Genomic DNA, 15,658 nt, shown 5'->3' with positions numbered 1-15,658 from the left:
ATGTAAATTATTATATATGCCCTGAGTGGGTTTTGTTTTTCTAAAGCTAAAGTGGATATAGAAAGAAATACTGTTATCTGATGGTACATGGAGGGGATTATAATCATTCTAATGAAACACGGTGTATGATTTATTGACTGTAAAACTGATGATGTGCCCTGTAAACTTTCACTCAATTCACAATGAAAACCTTAAAAAAAATTTTTTTTAATACTTCAAAGACTCAGCAAGATAAAAAATAATCCAATTAAAAACTGGGCTAAGAACATGAACAGATACTTCATCAAGGAAGACATTCAGGTGGTCAACAACATATCAAGAAATGCTCATGATCAGTAACTACTTGTGTTGCTGCTATTAAGGTGCCGTTGAATCCGTATTGACACATACCAATCCTATGCATAACAGAATGAAACACTGCTCAGTCCTGCGCCAAGCTCACAATTGCTGCTATCTTTGAGCCCATTATTGTTGCTAATATGCGCCAATCCATCTAGTTGGGAGGTCTTCCTCTTTTTCTCTGACCCTCCACTTTATCAAATATGATATCTTTCTCCAGGGACTGTTCCCTCTTGACAATGTACAAGTATGAAAGACAAAGCCTGGCCATCCTGTTTTCCAAGGAGCACTCTGGCTGTACTTATTCCAACACAGATCTATTTGTTCTTTTGGAGTCCATGGTATTTTTAATATTCTCCCTCAACACCATAACTCAAATGCAGCAATTCTTTTACAGTCTTCCTTATTTACCATCCAACGTTCACATACATATGAGGTTACTGAAAATATGGCTTACGTCAGATGCACCTTATTCCTCAAACTGACCTTACAGAGAGGTCTTGTACAGCAGATTCACCTAATGCAGTACATCATTTAATTTCTTGACTGTTGCTTCTATGAGTGTTGATGGCTGATGTGAGCAAAATGAAGTCTTTGAAAACTTCAATCTTTTCTCCATTTATATGGATGTTGTTTATTGGCCCAGTGGTGAGGATTTCTGTCTTCTTTATATTGAGGTGCATCGTTAAGTATTTTAAGTCCTCTTTACTTCCAGGAAGCAAGTTTGTATCATCTGCATATCACAGGTTGTTAATGGGTCTTCCTCCAATCCTGATGCCATGTTTTTCTTCATAAAATCCAGCTTCTCGGATTATGCACTCAGTATAGACTGAATAAGTATGGTTAAAGAATACAACCTGGTGCACATCTTTGCAAATTTCAAACCATTCAGTGTTCCCTTGTTCTGTTTGAACAAGGTCTCTTGGTCTACGTACAGGTTCCTCATGAGCACAATTAAATGTTCCAGAATACTCATTCTCTGCATAGCTTATCATGATCCACACAATTAAAAGCCTTTGCAAAGTCAATAAAGCACAGGTAAACATCTTTCTGGTATTCTCTGCTTTCAGCGAAGGCCCATCTAACATCAGCAATGATATTCCTCATTCCATGTCATTTAAATTCAGCTTGAACCTCTGGAAGTTCTCTGTCAATGTGTTTGCAATAGTTTTTGGATTATCTTCAGCAAAAGTTTACTTGTATGACATATTAATGATATTGTCCGATAACTTCTGCATTCTGTTGGGTCACCTCTCGAATGAAAGGGCACAAGTATGGATCTCTTCCAGTCAGTTGGCCAGGTAGTTGTCTTCCAAATTTCTTAGCACAGATGAGTGAGTGCCTCCAGTGCTTCATCAGTTTGTTGAAAGATTTCAATTTGTATTCCATCGGTTCCTGAAGCCTTGTTCTTTGCCAATGGCTTCAATTCACCTTGGACTTCTTCCTTCCGTATCACTGGCTCTTGATCGTATGCTACCACTTGAAATGGTAGAACACTGACCATTGCTTTCTGGTATAGTTACTCTGTGTATTCCATCTTCTTTTGATGCTTTCTGCATCATTCAATATTTTGCCCATAGAATCCTTCAATACTGCAAGTTGAGGCTTGAATTTTTTCTTCAGTCCGTTCAGCTTGAGAAATGCTGAGTGTGATCTTCCCTTTTGGTTTTCTAACTCCAGGTCTCTGCACATTTCATTATAATAATTGACTCTGTCTTCTCGAGCTGCTCTTTGAAACTTTCTATTCAGCTCTTTTACCTCCTCATTTCTTCCATTTGCTTTAGCATCTCTACCCTGGAGAGCAAGTTTCAGTCTCTTCTGACATACATTTTGGTCTTTTTCTTCTTTCTTGTCTTCTTAAATGATCTTTTGCTTTCTTCCTGTATGATGATGTTCTTTATGTCATCCCTACTAGCCACTGCTGTTGTTGTCATTAAGTGCCACTGTGTTGGTTCTGATCCATAGTGACCCTGCATAGGGTTTCTGAAGAGTGGCTGATGGGTTTGAACTGCCAACCTTGCAGTACAAACTGACCTTGCAGTCTAGCGCTTTATCCTGCAGCACCACTAAGGTATCACCTGACTCCAGTAGTAACAGAAAGTTTAAAAAAAAAAAACAGAAAATAATAAATTCTGGGCAGGGTGTGGAGAGTCTCTTACCCTGCTGGTGGGACTGTAAAATGGTGCAACCACTGTAGAAAATGGCATGGTACTTTCTCAAAAACTTGGAAATAGAAATATCATATAACCCAGCAACCCCTCTACTTGGTATATATCTGCAAGAAATAAAAGTTGTGATAGAAATAAATGCAGACACACCAAATTTAATACAGTACTATTCACAATAGTAAAAAAATGGAGACAGCCCATCAACAGAAGAATGGTTAAACAAACGGTGATATATGCACAAGATGTACTATTAAGCAAAGTTGAAGAATAATTGCAAAACACCTCACACATGGATGAACCTAAAAGACATCATGGAGTGGAACTGGTCACTCTCAAAGAGGACCAATACTGCATGAAACCACTGTTGTAAAAAGTGAAGAAAATAGGTTTTGCTAAATGAAACATTCCATGATGATTTCTGGGCAGGTAGGGGTTGGGGAAGGAAAAAAAATGAGTGACTGAAGGTAAATACTGCTAACTAGTGGTATGTAGAGTAGATTGCAATTATTGTAATGACATGAAGAACATAATTTGTTGAATGTGGGACTGATGATCTGTTCTGTGACCTTTCACTTAATTCACAAGTTAAAAAAGAAATGTATCAGTTGGATTCCTTTATACTAGTAACCAGAGTTCTGAAAAAGAAATCAGAAAAACAATACCATTTATAATAGTCACCCAAAAGATGAAATACTCAGAAATAAAACTAACCAGAAAAATAAAAGGCCTATATATAAAGAAATGCAAAACAATTTGACAAGATATCAAAAGAAACCTAAAAAAAAAAAAGCAATCATTTCTGTAATGAAACCATGCTCATGGATAGGAAAGCTTAACATTGTGACAAGGTCACAATGACACAATGTGGAAATGTCAAAAGTGTTGAACTAACTACGGCAATCTATAAATATAATGTAATCCCAATCCAGATTCCAGTATCATTCTTTAAAGCAGGAGTGGGGAACCTATTTTCTGCCAAAATTTATAACACCATTCGTGGGCCACATTAAATTATCAACTTAAAAATTAACCTGCTATATTTGATCAAACATTTTATTAACTCAACCCTAATGTGATGACTAAAACCACAGTTGCTTTGACAGGGCCAGACCAAGTGATTTCTCAGGTCTTACATGGTCCACAGACCAGATGTTCCCCACTCCTGCTTACAAGAAATGGAAAACCTAATCACTAACAGGAAAAGGAAAGAAACCTGAGACAACAAAGTATTACTGAAAAAGAAGAACCCAGTAGGAGGCCTCTCAAGTCCCTATCTCAAAACCTACCACACAGCCACAGTACTCAAAATGTTGGTACTGCTACAATGAAAGACAGGTATATCAATGGAACAAAATTGAGATCCCAGAAGTAAATTCATCTACCTAAAGTCAGCTGATCATTGGCAAAGTGCTAAAACACATTAAATAGGAAACAAATAGTTTCTTCAACAAATGGTGCTGGCAATACTGGAATCCATTTGTAGAAGAATGAAGCAAAACCTATATCTCACACCATATACAAAATCAAATTCAACTTCAACATGGATTCAAGTGCTAAATGTAACCCCTAGAATTATAAAGATCAACAATGAAAAAATAGGGCAAACTTAGGTGCTCTGATTCATGACAATAAATACACTATCAAATTTAACTGAAAATACACAAACAATAGGAGACAAAATAGATGACTGGGAATTCCCAAACATTAGACACTTATATGCATCAAGAGTTAAAAAGACAACCCACATACTAGGCAAAAACTTTTGGAAATGACAACAGACAAGGGAATATTCTAACAAATAAACATATGAAAAAATGTTCATGATCATTAGCCATTGTTATTGTTAAGTGCTATCAAATCGGTTCCAACTCATAGTGACCCTGTATAAGCTTTCTGAGGAGTGGCCAGTGGGTTTAAACCACCAACCTAGTGGTCAACCAAGTCCAGTGCTTATCCTGCAGTGCCACTAGAGATGCGATATCATCTTACCCTAGCATTGATAACAAAGTTTAAAAAATGGTGCAACCACTGTGGAAAATGGCATGGGGCTTTCTCTAAACATTGGAAATAGAAATACTGTATGATCCAGTAATCCCGCTACTTGGTATAAAAAAAGGGAAGACACAAGAAGATATATTTGTTGTTGTTGGTTAGTGCTGTTGAGTCAGTTCCAACCCATAGTGACCCTGTATAGGCTTTCTAAGGAGCAGCTGGTGAGCTTGAAACACCAATCTTGCAGTTCAAATGGCTTTGCAATCTGACGCATTAGCCCACAGTGCCACATATGCACACACCCTATACAGGGTCACTATGGGTCGGAACCAACTCTATGGCACTTAACAACAACAACAACATTCATTGAAGCACTACTCACAATAGCAAAAGATGGAGACAGCCTAAATGTCCATCAATAGAAAAATGGTTAAACTAACTTTAGAAAACAATGGGATACTGCACAACATTGAAGAACAGCAAGGGGTCCACAAAACATGGATGAACCTGGAGGACATTATATTGAATAAAGTTAGTCAATCACAAAAGGATAATTTATCTATTTATTATTGTGAGTTAAGTGATAGTTTACAGGAGAGACCATCAGTTTTACACTAATCCTATCATATTGTTTCATTGCAATGATTACAATCCCCTCCATCCATCATCATTCAACAGTATTTGCGCTTCTATTCCCTTTGTTTTTTGTTTTGTTTTTACAAAAGGATAAATCTTATATGAGATCACTACTGCAGAAAGTTAAGAAAAGACTTTCTTGATAAAAAGGAACACTCTATGATGGTTACCAGAGCTGGGAGAGAAGGGAATTTATACTGGGTAGAGGGTAGACTCTTGTTAACTTGGGTGATGAGGAACACAATATGCAACAAGAGGGAGGTTAGCTGAGGAAGGCACTCAAAATACGATGACTGGTGAGGAGCTACCTCCTGAAAGAAGAGTTGACCATAATGATGGATATGGAGTAAAGCTTCTGGGACCTTCATTTGCTGATGGGCAAAACTCAAAATGAGGAGAAACCGCTACAAACATCTATTAATAACTGGTACACGGAATGTATAAAGTATGACATGATTCTAGAAAAATTGGAAGTTGTCAAAATGATAGTAGCAGAAGACACAGGGAAGAATGCAAGAGTTAAAGTGAATAGAAGGAAATTCTATTAACTGATGGTACATGGAGGGGATTGCAATAATTTTAATGACATGAAGTGTTTGAGTTCTGAATGTGGTACTAATGGTCTGTTCTGCAAACCTTAACTCAATTTAAAAGAAAAAAAGAAAAAGGAATGGAATTCCCCCACAAACTTTCTGAAGCCCTTTCACACATCTACAGTGAAGTCTGTGAGATCTGGAACTAGGCAAAACTGTCTTTCTGGGTCTTGCATGTTTTGCCAGTGACAGAATGTACTTTTCCATCTAGTTATTGGAAAATATTTGAGTTTCTACCTTACACTAAGTATCTGTTTTTCACAGGTTTTACTGTATTATTTTATATACAACAGATTGAAATTATTTCTTTACATAATCTCATTCCTATACTTTGAGAAATTTTGAAAATGGCAGAAAAGTACACTAACAATGTGCCAAAAACCTCTGTAACTATTACTCCAAAATTAACAAGTACACATGTTTTATCACGTTTCTCAGTATTTATATAAAAATTAATATCTTATAGAGAAATTTTCCTTTGTTTCTTTCCTTCCCTCTTCCCAGAGGAAACCAATCAATTTGATTAGAAGCTCTGGTAGCATAGTGGTTACAAATTGGGCTGTGAACCACAAGGTCAGCAGTTCGAAACTACCAGCTGTACCGTAGGAGAATGATGAGGCTTTCTGCTCCCATAAAGATTTACAGCCTCGGAAACCCTGTACAGGGTCACTATGAGTCAGAACCGACTCTATGGCACATAACCACCACCAATCAAAATTATGATGTTCTAATTCTGTTTAAAAGATTCTTGGTTGTGCCATAATAGGCTGATTTTCTTCTCATTAAATGATAACAATCTACGAAAAAAACAGTGTATGTTAACTATCCCATTAAAAATAATTTATACCGCTGCCCAACATACAAGCAGGAAAATGGGATTGGTTGGTTAAAATGGAAACAAACAGAGGACGGAGATGTGCCTCAAAAATGTCTCTTATTATCTCAAATCCTGGTTTGAGACCCATTTCCTTCTCTTGTGGATTGACCAAAACCTGCAGTGCTTTTCATCATCTCACTAATGCCAAATACTCAGGACAAAAGTATTCTAAGCAAGAAAACATATTTTCTAGGAAGTTACAGTTTTGTTAAAAAAACAAACAAACCAACAATCTGTTTATTTCACCTAAGAAGAAATGTTCAACAAAAACGGTATTGCTCATATTTTGTGAAAGGTGGTAACTGGTTTAATAGGTGAAAATCAAGTAAGTAAAATTTACCTAGTTAAGTTTAAGGAGACATTTTACGCCTCCATAAGATGTACGCAATGAATATAAAATCAATATCTTTCCCAAAAAGAAAGCCGTTGCCACTGTGTGTTGTCAAGTTGATTTCAAGTCGTGTGACAGAGTAGAATGTCTCAGAGGGTTTTCTAAGTTGGAATCTTTCTTTACAAAAGCAGACTGCCAGCCTTTCTCCTGCAAAGTTGCTTGGTGGGTTTGTACAGCCAACCTTTCGGTTTAGCAGCAGAGCACTTAATTGTTGGGCCACCAGGGCTTCTTTCCAGTTAAGACTGGGAGACAAGGCAGAAAGATCAGAGCAGTAGGTAACTTGTTATCAAAAAAGAGAAATGGCAAGGGCAGGTCAGGATCCAAGTGTATATCGACTGTATCCCAGTCCTGTGTTTATGTGAAGCAAAGTATTTGGGGTTGGGAAGTTGGAGATGAAATATTGATGTATTGCATGTGAGTGCTACCTACTAATGGTCAAAAACTAATGAGGGCTACTAAGCTTAGAGTTCCTCCATTTCCACAATTCTTGGATACCATGGTGTGGCGCTGTAGGATAAGCACTGGACTGCTAGCTGCAAGAATGGTGGTTCAAACACACCAGTGAATCCTCAGATATCCTAAATGGGGTCTCTATGAGGTGAAACTGACTTGACTGCGCTTATCAACAACAGGCTCTTCTAGCAAGAAAGTCAGAATGGAGCCAAGCTAGCTAGGGAAACCCAGCCATTAGCCACAGGGGAGAGGAGTTCTCTCACTCACTGGAAGTTGTCTGGACCTGAAGGCCATACTTGAACTAAGGCTAGTTCCCCAATTCATCAAAGTTCCAGGCCTATCATCAGGTTCTGTGCCAGACTCACTACAACTCTCAAATATCCTACAATGGATACTGGCTATAGCATTTGCTGCTTCAATTCCTTATATATTTTCTTTCATAACTCCCAGTACAAAGCTAAAGTCTGTTCTTAATAATAGTCGCCTAAAAGCTACTTTGTACTTTTTGATACTAGTTAATGCAAAATTCAGTATCATCAGTTGATAAAAATGAACATGAATTCCAATGAAACTAAAAACTCTCTCTACAGCTGAATTCTGGGGTTATCTATCATACCTGTTGCTGTGCAAGCTGGACTTGATACAACTGCTGCATATACTGCTGATAGTGCTGCTCCTGCAACTGGCGGATGAGAATTTGCTGCTGTTCGTAGTTCCCTGGATACTGTTGGGCTGCATACTGCTGGAACTGCACGGCAGTCTGGGAGTTTAAAGCTGCCATTATCTGCTGCCTAAAAACATTAAAAAATATAGACTAGTCTGACTACAGGAGATTGCTCATGACAAAATAAAATGTCCTTATTATTTTTAGAATTTTATAGCTCTTCAAAATGACTAAGCTACAATGTATACCAATGTTCATATGTCTCAGGCTCAGAAGAAAGATTTTAAAAAATTAATTTGGGCTCTAACTTTTTACTTAGGGTTTTCAAGAAAATCTGGGATGGAGAGAGAATAATAGTCTCTCACCATCACCATCATCAATAACTGCTAGCATTTACTGTGTCCTTACTGTCTGCCACAGTGTTCACAGCACTTACATAAATGAACCCGTTGAGTCCTCAAAACAACACAATAAATTAGGGTCTCACCAAGGAGGAAATAAGGGAATTCAGTAATTGTCCAAGATTACACCCCTAGAACTGTTTTTTCACATTTAACTTTTCTACACATAGGAAACTAACATGCAAGGGGGTAGGTGGTTTAGGGATAAAAAAAAACTGCATAACACATACATTATAAACATTAAAAGATACGGTGGATGCCAGAGTCAGGATTTGAATTCAGGCAGTTTGCTCAAAAGCCTATACTATTTAGTCAAGATGCTGTAAACCATGATGGTTTCACCTATTGCAGAGATGAGGTTTCAAACTTTTAGTTACGGCTCTTCTATTTAAATGTATTGAAAAATGTCACAGGTCGCCCTGGTAAAGCAAGAGAAAAATTTAGGATCCATTTGGTTTAAAGCATTTTACTTAAATTTAAAGCATTCCTAAAAAAAAAAAAAAACTGAAAATAATAGCTGGGCACACTTGAAAGTTTGTTTTTGTAGCTGTGTGGCTTTGAGTAGATCCCGACTCACAAGGACCCTACAAGACCCCCAAGACAAAACATGGATTTTCTATGCCGAAATCTCTACAGATGCAGATTACCAGGTCTTTTCCCCCATGGAGCCGCTGGTGGGTTCAAATCACCAATCTTTTGGTTAGCAGTCAAACGCTTACCGGTTGTGCCACCAGGGCTCTATGCACTTGGCTCAGAGATATTAACTTCAGTAAACTACTATAATTATTTTTATATTCTTTCTTAAAGGAACCATATGCTTAACTCAGTTATGTGACCTGCCTAGAGAAAATTTACAGTAATCTATTAAAGAAAACCTCACAAACTCCTGAATATGACACGTAGTCCTCCTAGTACAGCCCCTTGCCCAGGGAATCAAAAAGAAAAAGAAAAAAGAAGAGTTGTTATAGTTTTTAAGTAGGAGGCCCTGGATTTGTTTGGGGCTAAGACTACAACTTTTACTAAAGTATGTAGTTGTTACTGTTGTTGGGTGCCACTGAGTAGGTACCGACTCATAGCAACCTTATGCTCTGCCCAGTCCTGCACCAACCTCACAATTATTGCTATGCTTGAGCCCATTGCTACTGCCACTGTACCAATTCATCTTCCTCTTTTTCTCCAACCCTTCACTTTACCAAACATATCCTTCTCCAGGGAATGGTCCCTCCTGACAATATGTCTGAAGTATGAGAGACGAAGTCTGGCCATCTTTGCTTCTAAGGAGCATTCTGGCTGTACTTCTTCCGACACAGATTGGTTTGTTCTTTTGGCAGTCCAGGATATTGTTCATATTTCCCCCCAACACCGTAACTCATATGCACCAATTCTTCTAAAGTCACCTTTATTCATGGTCCAAGTTTCACATGCATATATATTGTTGTTGTTGTTAAGTGCCATCGAGTTGATTCCAACCCATGGCGACCCTGTATAGGGTTTCTGAGGAACAGCTGGTTAGCCTGAACTGCTGACCTTGCAGTTCAAATGGCTTTGCAGTCTGGCGCATTAACCCACAGCGCCACACCGGACGAGGTTATTGAAAACACCATGGCTTGGGTCAGGCACACCTAGTCCTCAAACTGACTGTAAAGAGGTCTTATACAGCAGATTTACCAAATGCAATACATCATTTGATTTCTTGATTGTTGCTTCCACAAGTGCTGGTGGTTGATCAGAGCAAAATGATGTCTTTGACAACTTCAGTGTTTTCTCCATTTATATGTTGTTGTTAAGTGCATATCAAGTCGGTTCTGACCCATAGTGACCCTGTATAGGGTTTCTGAGGAGTAGCTGGTGAGCCTGAACCACCAACCTTGCAGTTCAAACAGCTTTGCAATCTGGCGCATTAACCCACAGTGCCACACCAGGTTGTTTATTGGTCCAGTGGTGAGGATTTTTATCTTCTTTACTTTGAGGTGCAACCCATATCGAAGGCGTTAATCCTTGATCTTCATCAGTATTTTAAGTCCTCTTTGCTTTCAGCAAACAAGGCTGTATTATTTGCATATTGCAGATTGTTAATGAGTCTTCCTCCAATTCTGATGCCATGTTTTTCTTCATCTAATCCAGCTACTTGAATTATTTGCTCAGCATACAGATTGATTAAGTAAGGTGAAAAAATACAACCCTGGTGCATATCTTTCCTAATTTTAAACTATTCAAGCGCTCCCTTGTTCTGTTCAAACTGCCTCTTAGTCTATATAGAGGTAGAGGTTCCTCATAAACACAATTAAGTGTTACGGAATATTCATTCTCCACAATGTTTCTAAGGTAAAAGGGTTACAAAAGCATAAAAAATTTTACTTAAAATTTTTTCAAAATGTTGAAGCTATTGTTTCTTGACAAATGAAAACAAGTAAAAAAGTACTGCCATAAAACTATCTCTGCAGACAAGTTCTCTCAGTAATACATTTGTCTTATTAGTCTCATTTGTGTGACGACTTCAAAAGTGACAGGTCCAATCAGAAGGCTTCAGAGAGGATCTTCTAGACCAGTTAAATCAAGGCAGAGTGGGTCAGCTAAGAAGGTTTGGCGACTATTTTTCAGGAATTCTAAGAGATAATCTTGACAGAGTCTCTTGAAGGACACAGGACAATCATGGAGGTTTATGAAGACAAAGTTTTAAAGAAAATAGGAAACTACAATGGTGAGGAAAAGGTCAGAAAATGTGTGCCAAGGAATTCTTTTTCATTATAATTTACCTGCTCATTGTTCGAGAGTAGCAAGGGCTGTCCTATAAAAAATTTGCTGGAAAACTTAACCCTTACGACCTTGCAACCCTACTCTTACATTTTTAGACATTTTTGTCCCCAAACTCAAAGAACATTTCAAAGGAACACAATTCATGTCCCTTGAGAATGCCAAAACTGTTTTGACATGGTGTAAATAGAAGACCTCAGAATTCTTTGGAAAAGGGTTAGACAGATGGAAATACCACATGCAGAAGTATAAACACCTTGTTGTTAAGTGCTGTCAATTCCAACCCACAGCGACCCTATGTACAACAGATCGAAACACCGCTCAGTCCTGTACTATCCTCACAATTACTGCTACGCTTGAGCCCATTGCTGCTGCCACTGTGCCAATGCATCTCACGGGGGGGGGGGGGGGGGGTCTCTCTCTTTTTCACTGACCCTCCACTTTAACAAGCATGATGTTCTTCCCCATGGACTAGCTCCTACTGATATGTCTAAAGTTCGAGACATGAAGTCTGGCCATCTTGGCTTCTAAGGAGCATTCTTGTGTTTCTCCCAAGAAAGATTTGTTTGATCTTCTGGCAGTCCATGGCACTTTTAATATTCTTCTCCAACACCTTAACTCAAATAATACATCCATTCTTCGACAGTCTTCCTCATTCACTGTCCAACTTTCACATGCATATGATCCCACTAAAAATACAATGGCTTGGGTCAGTCAGGCACACTTTAGTCCTCAAACTGACATTCTTCGTTCTTGAAAACGGTAAAGAGGTCTTGCGCAGCAGATGTGACCAATGCAATACATCATTTGATTTCTTGACTGCTGCTTCCATGAGCGTTGATGGTAGATCCAAATAAAATTAAGTGTTTGACAACTTCAATCTTTTCTCCATTCATCATGATGCTATTTATTGGTCCAGTGGTGAAGATTTTTGTTTCCTTTACATTGAAGTGCAACTCACACCAAAGGCTGTGGTCTTTGATCTTCATCAGTAAGTATTTTAAATCCTCTTCACTTTCAGCAAGCATGGTTGTATCATCTGCATATCACAGGTAGTTAATGAGTCTTCCTCCAATCCTGATGCCACGGTTTTCTTCATATAATTCAGCTTCTGGAATTATCTGCTCAGCATAGAGATTGAATAAGTATGGTGAAAACATACAACGCTGGCGCACAACTTTCTTGATTTTCAACCATTCAGGTTCTGTTCGAACAACAGCCTCTTGGTCTTTGTATAGATGGAAGATATATTGAGAAACAACAGCTTTGCATTTTGACAATTTTGCCTAATTAAGGTTTCTATGTGAAATAATGAGGGGAAACCCATGGACTCTGATGCTTTCTGGTTTCAATTACACATAAAACCACTCCTAGGACCCCAGGCTACTATGAATGTTAATCACTTCCTTCCTGAATGTTAATCCACAATTCCCTCCTGAAGAATCAGTCCCTTCTGAGACAGCTACTCTCAGTTTTTACTGCATAGGATATGATTTCATCTCCTAAATTCGGACATAGGGTGGACCAAGTATATTCTCTCTCCTAGGGTCACAGACTCCAGGCAGTCTGTCAGATGCAAGGAAACATAGACCACATAAATCTGTGAGATAGTCTTGCATAAGCCAAAGCAGAGAGTGACAATCTACAGACAGTAGAAAGAATGAAGCAAAGAAAAGGGATCATGTAGACCCAGAGAGAGAGCAATGAAGCAACTTTAGCTCTTGCTCTGTGAGCTAATCCCAAATCCTCCCAACATATACCCCATTTTCAGAGTCAAATGATACTTAAGACGAAACCCTTTGGTAACATGTTGGTACATACAATTGGCAAGTAACGAATACTGATCTACTTTCTAGTTTTTTAGTGCACAGAACTGTGTTCTAAGGCGCACAGCAAGCTTACTTTTGTTGTTCCAAACGAAGTCTCTCTTCTTCTATCCTCCTTCTCTCCTCTTCCTCCCGTCTAAGCCTTTCCTCTTCTTCTCTCCTACGCTTCTCTTCCTCCTTTTGCAGACGTTCTCTTTCTTCTTCTTCACGCCTCCTTCGCTCCTCCTCCTCCTTCCTACAATGTTAAGAACAGAAGGAATGAACCTTATATAATGAATCACGTTTAGAATTTATTGGAGATTTCAATTCCTAGTGAAAATGGACACAGAGTTTTTATTAGAGAGCAATGTGGTAATATGTATCAAATTAGAATGCATATACTCTATTACTAGAAATTTACCGCATGGATCAAATCTCATAATATACAAAATTATATCAAGACTACTGCAGCACAGTAATAGAAAACAGTGTCCATCAGTAAGATGCCACTTAACTCATTGATACAGCCTACTCTGAAGAGTCTTCTCTAATATATGCTCATAGCATCATTAGTTTATCCTTCAAGATAGAGTAACCATTACATTTGTGGCAAATTTAGTAAAAGTATATATTGCTACTTCTGCATCAAGGCTTAGCACAGTGCTGGGAAGAATTGGTACTCAACTAAAGTGTATAACAGATGAAACACCCATCCTGGAATGTGATGTAGCCATAAAAAAGGGAAGAGCCACATAAGTTAGTGTGTAAAAGACACTGGATACATGTTTAATGAAAGAAAGCAGGTAAATACATAGAAAGATAATTTATGTTGCATTTATTCGAGTCATTTCTGAAATTTAAAAGAAGCTAAATCTTTTAAATTTAATAAAGACATAAGCAGTTGCTGATATTTGGTGCTGCCCTTACCCAGCTTTTAACCCAACATGCTCCTTTCCAAAAAGGAGAACAAAATCTGCCGCACTGGGATGGACACCTTTTGTGTCTAAGAGTGGTGTGTAGGGCTAGGAAGCCAAGAAAGGGCCAAGAAAGATTAATAACAAGGTTTGTTTTTCCTTTTACTAATGATATTTTATTGGGTTGTTTTAGGTGAAGGAGTACACAATGAATTAGATTCCCAGTAAACAATTACAGCAAACTGTTTCATGACACTGGTTACAATGTTCACATTTTGTCAGCATTCCCATTACTGTATTTTAACGCAAATAATATACAGTAGAAGATTTTCCAAACCACTCCAGTTTCTTACACATACTCCCCATTTGTGCACACTATTTTACATGGGAGCATTACATGTAAAAAACACATTTCATTCTGTCTGTTCTGGTTACATTGCTTTAACTTCCTTCCCCCTTCTTGTCTTTTCGTTCATCTTTACTTTTGGATACATATAAATCTTCTGGTCTAATATAGTTAATTGTTTTAAGGGAAATATTACTCTCATAGTGTTGGTTTTACAAGCCAGTCAGCATTTCCAGGCAACAGTCTTGGGGGTTCCTCCAATTTCTATCAACCCAATTTTTAGTCTAGTCTTTTCTTTATGAATTTGAGCTTTATTCCACATTCTTCTCCCATTCTAACGGGGACCTTCTATTGTGTCCCTCGTCAGTATGGTAGCCTGACACCATCTAGTTCTTCTGGCCTCAGGTTAGAGGAGACCGTGGTTTGTGTGGACTATTAATCCTGTGGACTAGTTTCTTCATTTAGTCTTTTGTTTTCCTTCATTTTCTTTGACTCCAAATGAGTAGAGACCAACTGCAGTATCTTAAGATAGCTGCTCATGAGCTGATAAGACCCCAGGCACTACTCAACAAATTAGAATGCAAAATATAGATTGATTTTAGGAGTACTGACATTTTCAAAGAATTGTTGGAGGAAAACTTCCCTAACATAATGAAAGACAAGAAGATAAGCACACAAGAAGTTGAATGAATCCTAAAATGGACAGATGCCAAAAGAAAATCACCAAGACAAATCATAATCAAATGGAACACATGAGCAGACATGTTAAGTTTGCTGGTGACCATGCTGGTCTATTGGTAAGTGGAAGAGGGGCAAAAAGCATCAATGAAGAAATGGGATGAGTTCAACCACATTCCATAGACTCCCACTGACCTGGAGATGAGACAGATAAGAGGAAGGATTGGTAGGTCTGAAGTGTGGTGATACCTGGGGACACCTGAGCCCATGGACAAGGACACAGCCACAGAGGGCTAGAGCTGTGAAGCATCCAGCTGATATGAAGTGAGGGGAGGCGCACAAGAACACCCAAACTTCCAGACATTACCTATTTGACCTAGCTTTGATAGCTTGATGATCAGAACGCAACTAGGGGAAGATATAAAAACAATTTTTGATCAAGGAAACGATTTGATGAACTTGACCTATATTTATGGATGTAGTAGCTCAAAATACCAACTGAGAGGGAAGGAGTCTTCATATCAAGTATCAATCCCATCCCCTCTGTACACAGGGTAGATAGGCACAGGCAACTTAGACACTGGCTACCTAAAATGTGGGCAATAAAGAACGAAGTGACTGGCTTACAAGTTTTCAAGAGGGAGTTC

The 15,658-nt window shown here is 38.4% G+C and overlaps 1 protein-coding gene across 1 annotated transcript in view; it reads right to left on the bottom strand.

Moving 5' to 3' along the window:
* Positions 1–15,658, bottom strand: part of ACBD3 (acyl-CoA binding domain containing 3) — a 70,921-nt gene that overhangs the window by 14,211 nt on the left and 41,052 nt on the right. Inside the window, exons 4-5 of the mRNA XM_006871131.1 lie at positions 13,171–13,329; positions 8,066–8,240 (exon numbers count right to left, since the gene is read on the bottom strand). Coding sequence (XP_006871193.1) covers positions 8,066–8,240; positions 13,171–13,329 — 334 coding nt within the window. The remainder of the gene's footprint in view (positions 1–8,065; positions 8,241–13,170; positions 13,330–15,658) is intronic.

This window comes from Chrysochloris asiatica, unplaced genomic scaffold (assembly GCF_000296735.1).
Source record: "Chrysochloris asiatica unplaced genomic scaffold, ChrAsi1.0 scaffold00161, whole genome shotgun sequence".
Lineage (NCBI taxonomy): Eukaryota > Metazoa > Chordata > Mammalia > Afrosoricida > Chrysochloridae > Chrysochloris > Chrysochloris asiatica.
The sequence above is the reverse complement of the archived record's forward strand: the minus strand, read 5'-3'. Positions and strand labels throughout refer to the sequence as shown.